The sequence below is a fragment of the Juglans microcarpa x Juglans regia genome, chromosome 1D (genome assembly GCF_004785595.1).
Source record: "Juglans microcarpa x Juglans regia isolate MS1-56 chromosome 1D, Jm3101_v1.0, whole genome shotgun sequence".
NCBI lineage: Eukaryota > Viridiplantae > Streptophyta > Magnoliopsida > Fagales > Juglandaceae > Juglans > Juglans microcarpa x Juglans regia.
The window spans coordinates 3,204,852-3,214,553 of record NC_054594.1 but is presented as its reverse complement, the minus strand read 5'-3'; the positions used below and the strand labels follow the sequence as shown (position 1 = coordinate 3,214,553).

Here is a 9,702-nt window from a genome sequence, read left to right as displayed (position 1 = left end):
GATGAATGTTCCAGCGTGCCTGCGATCGAGTGTGAGAGCTTTGGAGTTTGGGCAGAATTAATTTTCTAAGCTCAGACGGACTAGGATGGATGATGGTGATCTTTGCTGTGGGAGTTTATACCCGAGATCAGTTTTCTGTGTAGGTGTTTGTTGACAAACTGAAAGGGTATCCGGGATTTGACCAATACGAGGAAATTGTTGAAAGAAGGGAAGAACAATGGCCTGCTAGAGGATACTAGAAGTCTAGATCCTATCCAGTTAATATTTTGGGTTGTCAAATATAATTTAAGTAATTATTTTTTATTAATTGAAATTTTTGGGAAGTGTTTATCCGTTTAGATTATTAGTATTGATTTCATCAAATTTATCTATAAAATTTAATGAAAAGTATATATTTTTCATAAATCTAAAACCTCCCTAACCATAACCCAATATTAGATTAACCATTGGATTAGTCAAAATAATAACATAATATTATTTTTTTAATAATAATATTTTTAATTTTTTTTTATATTTTACAATTACATTAATTATATGTTAATTAATAATTTAATTTGTTACTTAATTATTATTTTTCAACTTAAATATATTGTGGCTCAAAATTGGAAAACAATAATTTAAGTAAATAAAATAATGATTATATAGTATGAACAGTTAGTCTTTAAATTTAAAGATGAACTTAAATGTACTGTAACTTAAAGTTAAAGATTTTAATATATGTTGAATCTAATTCATTGATTTTAAATACAAATTCATCAAATTATTTTAAAAATGATACTTATTTGATGAGCCTAGTGTAAATGCTTATATCATTTGGATAGTTTTTTTAGTAAATAGGAAGTGGGAGCTAAGGGTTAAAAGTATGGCATCCCCTGTAATGAAAGGCCGGGGAATAGGCCCAAAACAGGTTTGAGTTTCCCTTGGTTGTGTGCTTGTGTGTATATATGTTATCTCCGGTGTAACTTGCGCGCAATTGCCAGAATCCACAACCACGAAAATTAGGCAAAAAGAAGTTTCACTTGCTCAAAATTATTGGGACAAAAGAGTACTCTCTTTTCACTGATCACATGTATTTTGTCTTACCTCTTTTTTACCTTTTTCAATAAAAAGAAAGGGTTCCAAAGACATGAGTCCGATGGACCAACGTCTATCATCTGGCACGAAAATGAGCTAGAGGAGTCTTAAGGATAAGATGCACGAAAATGATAGTACTATATTATAGATATATATATATATATATATATATATATATATCCTATTATAATAAATGACTATCAAATTGTAAATAGTAACTTTTTTTTTTCCGTTAAGTCATGTTTTACCAAAAGTCCTTAAAATTTTTGACTATTTGACGAATAGCTCTCTTGTAGAATTTAATGAAAGATCGTGTTTTATCAAAAAATTCTTAAAACTCTTGATCATTTAACGTAAAGTTTTATTGTAGAATTTAATGAATGATCATGTTTTACCAAAAGACCCTTAATATTAAATTAATAATATTTTATTATTATATAGAGTAAATAAATAATCTAATATGGACACAGACCAATATTCATATTTTGCTGAAGTTTAGATTTTTTTTTTTTAATTTTGATTTTTTAATTTTTTTAACCTTATATTTTTTTTTTCAGATAAATAAGTTACTAATTATTTTATTTTATTTTTATTTAAATTATTATCTCAAGTGCATTCAGAAGCTAACGCACCTGGGGCTAACACACCAGGCCGTTCCCGTGTGTGTATATATATATATTACGTACAGTACTAGGATTTCATGCAAACAAATCATCTGGCCTTTTACGCATTCTCCAAATTAAGATTATTGTAGGTGTATGCAAATTGTCGAAGCTACTCTGATCATTAAAAACAATTTTGGTTGTGTCATTGTCACAAACACAGCAAGAACCCTGAATGGACCATTAACTCACGATAGCTATATATATAGCTGCCGAAGATATATAGACCATGCACCAACTTGCACATTTAATTATGGTTCAAAATGATGGTGAGGATTGTTGATGCCCCCAGAGAGCCAGCCAATTCTCTTGGCTCTCTTCCGGTCGCTATAGCTTGTTGGAATTTTCTTTCCCACTTGTTTATCACATGATGTATATACCAAAGTCACCAGTATCCTGATCTCCTCTCCTGCATGCTTTTTGCTCATGGAAAATATATATAAGCCACACGTGCTATTTTTTTATCATTATTTCGGATGCAGCTGAAAAAAAAAGGTCATCGGATTCCGCCAGCTGGTTTTCAACACGACTTTTAAGACGTTTTAATGATACCGTAGCTTTTATAACCTGATCTGTAAAACAACATGGCACACCTGTAAAAATTAAGGTCAATTTGGTTCGACTTTTGCAACATGCATGCATGCCATTAATATTGGAATGCTAGCTACTTCGTGGATTAATCTCTTATAAATACCTGATGATCATGAACAACTAATAATATATAATTCTAGCAGTACCACATTATTGCTTGAGTACTACTACTTCTTTCTTTTTTAATTTCTAGACGTAGAACTATTTGGATTGTACCGGTGGAGATGCATGCCATCAACCAAAGAGATTTTGGACTAAAAAATAAAGAAACAATACCCTAATTTTTTCTCACTTTCTTCTCATGCCATGTTGCAGAGGGCAGCTTGATCCCATTTAAATTAACTCTGAATAATAGCAATAGATTCAAAGATATTGGAGAAAAGGTAACAGCTTTATGTTCATATCATATATTAATAATATAATATGATGGAAAATGATTGATTTGCACCCTAAGTAGGAAATATTTATGGTACAGATCAGCTTAAGTTGAATAGTTCATAATTCATGGAATTAGGTGTTTGATAAAAGTATAGACTTGGCCCACCAATTGGATACATTATCATGAACTCGTCCCGTCATGATCTCATACAGCTGTATAATTGCAACATGATATCCATTCCATGCAAAATCCAAAACCCATTCTTCAAACCTATCGTCCTTTCAACTCTCTGCCCAAAATTCCCAAACCAAAACCTCCCTCTAAATTACTAACTTAAAGCAGATCGAGTTAAGAAGCCATGCAAGTAGCATGTACCAATCCAACCACTTGTTCATACTTTTTAGGCCAAAAAGTAACTACGACACGACCCTTCGCATTATATCATCTTCAATGCAAAAAATAAATTGTTGTGACCAATTTATTGTAACCAAAAGATTATTCGCAATCAATTTTAGTTATAAATAGTCATTTTGCTAGAATTAACTGGTCGCAAATAAGCAATTTTCTTGTAGTGGCGTGTCATCTCATAATTTATCATGATCTGTTATTTTTTTATCCCATTAAACATCGTCAGTCTTGGCACAATGATACAGCGCTAGCTGCATTCTACCATTCTACCTTATATGAATGCAATATGCATGGACAGCACAGAGAAGCTTTGACAAATTAATACTCCTTACATATCATGAATTAGAGGGAGAATATTCAAATCTGATCAAATTAAAGACTATTTATTCATATATATAGGAAATCACGGGCATGCAATTCAAACCGACGGAGCGAATTAAGTTATAATATATATGGTGTTATTAATAATAAATTTCAAATTTTACATGGCTTTTTGAGTCACAACACGTACATTAATATCCGGACTATTATCTATTTATAAGTCGGTAGAATTATACACACATACCATCGACATCGCTAACGTCATAACAAGATTATTAATTGGCTTGTAAGTGAAGTTTAAAATTTAAAATTTTTTCAATCCAGCATATCAATTCACTACAACAAATACCTGTTTTTCCCACAAGGAATTGTGGTCGCAAAAGCCCCCATTTCGGGGAAAAAATCTCTGTTTCCACAAATCTAGTCGTGGAATGCCCGTGACATAAAATATTTTTCTCTACGAAAAGCTCAACTCGTGGAAAATACTTACATTTTATCACAAGATTAGTCACGGGAAAAAAATTATTTCACAATGAAAAATATGATGGCCTTCTGTAGTAAATCATGGGAAAAAAGTATTTCCGATATAATAATTTCGTGACAAATAATATTTTCCACAAACTACTACGTTGTAAATACTTATTTACAAAGAAATCTTTTTGCAGGAAAAAATCACTTACGGCAAAAAACATATTTGCTATGAGTTACATTCATGGCAAAATGGTAAGAGATTTTAGAAAAAAAAATTATAAAAAAAAAAAATGAGACTCAACAAAAAATAATCATAACAAATAGTCTAATTAATATAGGCTAAAATAAATATATCTGAACCTGATAGATCCAAATTCACACTTATAATAATTTCAAAAAAAATATGTAAAATTGTCCTAACATGTTCACAAGAAAAACTCCTAATGAGATCTCAAGAGAGGAAACTACCGATGCATTTTATACACATACACCACACAAATGTCCGAGATTTAAAACGATGTCGGGATAGGAGAGAAGAAATATAAGTCTGATTTTAAAAATTTTAAATTGTGACCTTTTGCGACGATAATAGTCAATGTAAAAGGTTTAATAAAACGACATGATTTTAGCGGCCATCAAGTATCGTCGTAAAAGATAATATATAGCCGCAATATGTTTCGCTATAATACTTCTAGACCTTTTCAACTTATTTGTGAGGTGATCTCACTACAATAGCTTGATTCATTTTCTACAGACATCTTTTGTGTGATCTGCTCTATATTGTCCACAATGGTGTGCCGTGCCAAAAATATTCGTGGAAAAAAATCAAATTTGTTGAATTGCAAGGAGGTACGAAGGTAGAGTATGAATATTAATCTCTAAAATTCAGATTCTCTATACTATAAGATCTAAAATGTGAGAAAGATATATATATTCCCTCGTACGACTATAAGAGTCTAGCTCTAATTTACTGTAAATTTTAAAATTAAAATCTAAGGCCAAATCTCTCCTAATTCCCCATATACCAATAGAAATTTTTTTCTGGTCAAAAGCGAAAATTTGGCCACCATTAGATCAGAGTAGGTAGGTAATGCATTATTGTACTCCTCACATGCAGGCTTAATGTCACAGCTGTAAAGAATCTCTCCCTGAGCCTTTAATCAACATGATATAATAACCCCACGTAGTCCTGTGTCGTTTAGCTCGATCGCTTGGTCATGTCCTGCCAAATTCCAACCTTGTACCATTCCGCGTTAATAATACATGATCCATATATGTATATATACACACGCACCTCGAAAGCAACTTGCTTGGATCTCTTGTTAACGACGCGCGCGCATTTATAATCCCAGGCCATTTCTGCATGTCTCTTTCACGGATGGATGCTTATCTATCCTTAATTTAGGTCTCATTTATATTTGAAAAGTATTTTATCTCATTTTATTTTATTTTATTTTATTATTATAAATTTTTTAAATTTTTACACAAAATATAATAAATAATTCAATTTTTTCAAATCTCAATTCAACTTTTTCAAATCTCAAAAAAATAATAATATTAAAAAATAATATTTTAATAATATTATTTTTAAATTTCATCTAAAATTATTTCGCCTCATCTCTGAATCCAAACCGCCTTAATCCCAAACTTGAATATTAAAATTATCCTTTTTCATTCCTGCTTCTTTATCACCATATTTTTGGGGCATTCTTAGATTATTCATGTTTAGGTATTTCTTGAACATCATTAATGCCCTAAAAATTATACACAACTTTGGGTTTTTATCCACGTGTCTACCTCACTTCTACTTTAAACTTTCGACCTTGAATAAAAATTCTAAAAGATCTAAATCCTTATAATTTTATCTCATTCTTATCTTATTGTATGGATATAAAGATATCTATCAACCCTAGTTGAAGTTTTTAGTTTAAAGAATAAGAAACTATATTTAATGATGTTATGTCAACACAATTTGGATAAGAGTACACAATATATATTGTTTTTAATAAAAAAAATTGTTTTTTTATGATGGCTTCTAATTAATGTTTTTTAAATAATCTTTTGTTTAAATAATTGATATAAAAATTATTTAATATAGGATGTGAAATCATATTTAAAGGGATATCAAAGTCTTTTTTCAGACCACAACGTACGGCATAAGATTTCGAATGCAGACTTTCCACGATTTCAAAATATTTATTTTTAATAATGTTAGATAGAATTCTGACTGTACAAACGTCCTGTATTCTTTGAAGAAGAGTTGATTTTATTATTTTAAAATTAATTTTTTATAAATATTAATTTTTATTTGTTTATGACTATAAATATTAATTTTTGTTTTTATTTTTTGTGTTTATGTATATATAGCAATCAACCTAAATGTGGGTAAGATTGTAACACGACCCTCGAGTGGGTGACAGGCAAAAGTAAACGTTCAGAGGGGTGTAGCAGTGCTACCCAACCCATCACAATATCACATCCACAGAAAAACAGCTCTACTACTACAAATGCTACAAAAAATCTGATCCTCAAATGGCTACGGTATTTACAAATCTAACCCTACTCAGGTATTGCACTCAACAGTGCCGTAAACTTTCCTTTTCCACCGCTACCGCCACCATTCCTACCCCTTCTCAACCCCCACCGGCATCGCCGGCGATTTCTCTTCTCTGAGACTTCAAGTCTCCTCCTTGAAAAACCAACGGAGAAATCGGTTTCCGGCCACACCCAAATCTGTCACCCCCACTTCCTTTCATCAACGCAGAGCTTGCTTTGACAGCCAATGCAGCCATTTCTTCAGGCTGCAGTGGGTGCTTTAGCTTACTCAATGGCAAAGCGAAATATAGCTGACCCACTTGAAGCTCTTCGTCGTCGTTCACCGCCAAGAGAACGTCGTCGAAGTCCATCTCGTCGGCGTTGCAGATGAAACACGTGGGGTTCTTTTGTAGTAGATAAGCAACCTTTACCGGGTACGAGAATTCTTGAAGCCGACCGTCTTGAAAAACGAGCTTGGCCGTGGCCACGTCCGTCGAACTAGACGAACTGCAAATACCCATTGTACGTACGAAAGAGCAGCTACGATATCTTCAACTCAGCCGAGTTAAAAAAGTTTCGGAGAGTATCGGAAGAGGTCAGCCTGTAAGGAGGATTTTTGGCGTTTGGAAAGGACCTGAAGAAGATGGAAGGGGTGGGGATGGTAGATATATAGCCGCATGGCACCGTCGGACTGCCTCGAAATTTGTACAATGCGTCCACGTCAGACTTGTCGTTTCGTTGAAGCAAAAGCCTGAAATATACTTTTAGACCCCCGCAAGTTCACTGAAATGTGATTGGATTCTCTAAAATTGAAAGCAATTTCAATCTGATCCATATAGATTAAAATTTATAAAAAAAATGTTACAAATATCAAAAGATTATATAAAAATAAATTTATAAATTGATACAATTTTACGTGATGAGTTAGATTTATTTTACATTAAAATAATTTTATAATCTGATATACTGTATCAATTTATATATTTATTTTTATATAATTATTTTATAATTAAAGTATTTTTCGACCTATAATGAAATTGTAACTGTGGTCTCTCTCTTCATTTGTGGTGTATATAATATATATGCCATTGAGGAAAAATAAAGTTTAACAATAGAGTTTTGCTCTACATAGTGACTTATTATAATATTAAAAAAATTAAAAAATAATCATTTTTTAATATAATTAATGCTTTTACATCAATATAATAAGATTTATAAATAAATTTTTTATAAAAAAAAAATAAAAAAATAAGAGAAAATAAGAGGACTGCTGGTCATTCTTATGGGATAGGAAAGAGAAAATAAATTGACTGTATTTTTATCATTATCCTTGGCCGGCTAGGTTGGTGATGTTGGGTCATTTTTTTTAAAGTCATTAAATAACCCAATGATATATATTTTTTTTATTTGATAGAACCCAATGATAGTTAATAATTCACATAAATATCAAAATTCCGTCAATGTCAATCGAGTTTGGGTCAATTTTGTCGGAAAGGGAGTATTACAATAGCCAGTAGAAACCACACTTTTGAACATTGAGTTGTGATTGGTTAGGTTGTCCTCATGTAGGGGATCAGAATAAAATTATTTAGATCTCAGTAGCAAAAAATAGAATTATGCCAAATTTCAGGGACAGAAAAATATATGAATGGCAAAAAGCTTTTTAATCTGTGGGCACGGCTTGCCAGGCTGTGAGTTGGTGATGACAGCTTGTCTTATTATATTTATTTTTTATTTTTTTCCTTACTAGATATATGATATGTGAATAATGAATAGCAAATTTAATTAGTTTAAAAATAATAAAAAAATATAAAATATGTGATATGCGAGAATAATTAATATTCATTCTATATATGATATTAGCCATTTAGTTACCCAAAAGGAATACGCTCATTAACTACTAGCTAGTGTGTCTTTCAATGGTAGTTCCAAGGTGATATTATTAATTTATTGGGGCTTTAATTTGTATGTGTTCCGCTCCGCATTTGTCCTGTAATATTTATTTATTATATGATATTTATTATTATTTATTTATTTATAATTTTTTATAGTATTATATATGTAATGTCTATTTTATATGTTTAATTTGTCTTTTACTAAAAATCTATAAATCCACATAAGATCAATTTGGGGTGATCTTAACGTGAAAATGACCTCATCATGACACATGTTCTTTTTAATAATCTCATTAGGTGGTGGAAAGTGGGAGAAAAAGGGGTTAAAGATTTATTTCCTTTTCGGGAAAATGAGGTTCTTGAAAGTCTAAGCTGGGTGAATAATTGTGTACGTAGGACCGAAGTTATAATGGAGGTGTACCTAATCTCTCCACTATCTTGGGTTAATGTGAATGATCTTCTATTTTTATGATTTAGTGATTGTGTTATGGTAAAGTAGAAAAATTATGTGAGATTCTGGAATGTTTTATCATCATAGTTATGTATTTGTTTTAATGAGAAATATTTTAACTATAAGAGAATTATACAAAAATAATCATACAAATTGACGTGACATGATTTGATTTATCAGATTATAAAGTTACTTTTATCATAAAATAGATCTAATAGATCACATGAGTTTGTTTATGAGATTATATTTGTGTAATTTTTTTTTTATGTCTACAACACTTTTTTTTTATTGAATAATGTTAGATAGAATTTTATAATGTGTAAGTTTCGTATAATTTTTTTAAAAAATCGTGAGGCCTGTTGTTAAAAAATATGGTTTTTTAGTTAGATTTTAAATTTGCTCATTTTTTAAAAAAAGAGTGAAATTTGTAAACTCTCAAACTGTACAAATCATTTTCGTTCTTTGTTAATACTCAATGAATTGTGTTAACATAAATTAATAATTCAAAAAAAAAAAATTGTTTGTAATTACGCTTGAATTTGGCTTCATCTTTCTTTACCTCCATAAATACATTTTAAAATTTACAAAAAAACTGTTTATTTACTATTAGTTAATTCTAATAAAATGATTATTTATAATTAAAATTAATTAATTATAAATAATTTTATAATTATAATAAATTCAAAATTCTATTTTTTTGTTATAGTGGGATGCATTAATTCATTGCAAAGCACGAGGAATTAGGCCACGCCGCAATTAAGAATGAGAAAGAGGAATATCATGAATATCCACCCGATCGAGGAGAGAGAAGGTGATTGGAAAACTTCGTAGAGAATCCACCCAGCAATCCGACAATAGTTGGCGTAAGCTAAACTGAGTCTGCCATGGGGGTTGGGTAGCTACGAACCACGAACC

At 30.8% G+C, this 9,702-nt stretch overlaps 1 protein-coding gene across 1 annotated transcript; it reads right to left on the bottom strand.

Annotated features, from left to right (window-relative positions):
- Positions 1-6,333: 6,333 nt before the first annotated feature.
- On the bottom strand, positions 6,334-7,096 carry LOC121246563. Its single transcript, XM_041144740.1, has one exon. The coding sequence runs from the start codon at positions 6,960-6,962 to the stop codon at positions 6,540-6,542; it is 423 nt and encodes a 140-aa protein (XP_041000674.1). The 5' UTR covers positions 6,963-7,096; the 3' UTR covers positions 6,334-6,539.
- Between the last annotated feature and the right edge of the window lie 2,606 nt (positions 7,097-9,702).

Coding starts and splice junctions, on each gene's coding strand:
- LOC121246563 (XM_041144740.1), bottom strand. CDS start 6,962: ATGGGTATTTGCAGTTCGTCTAGTTCGACGGACGTGGCCACGGCCAAG.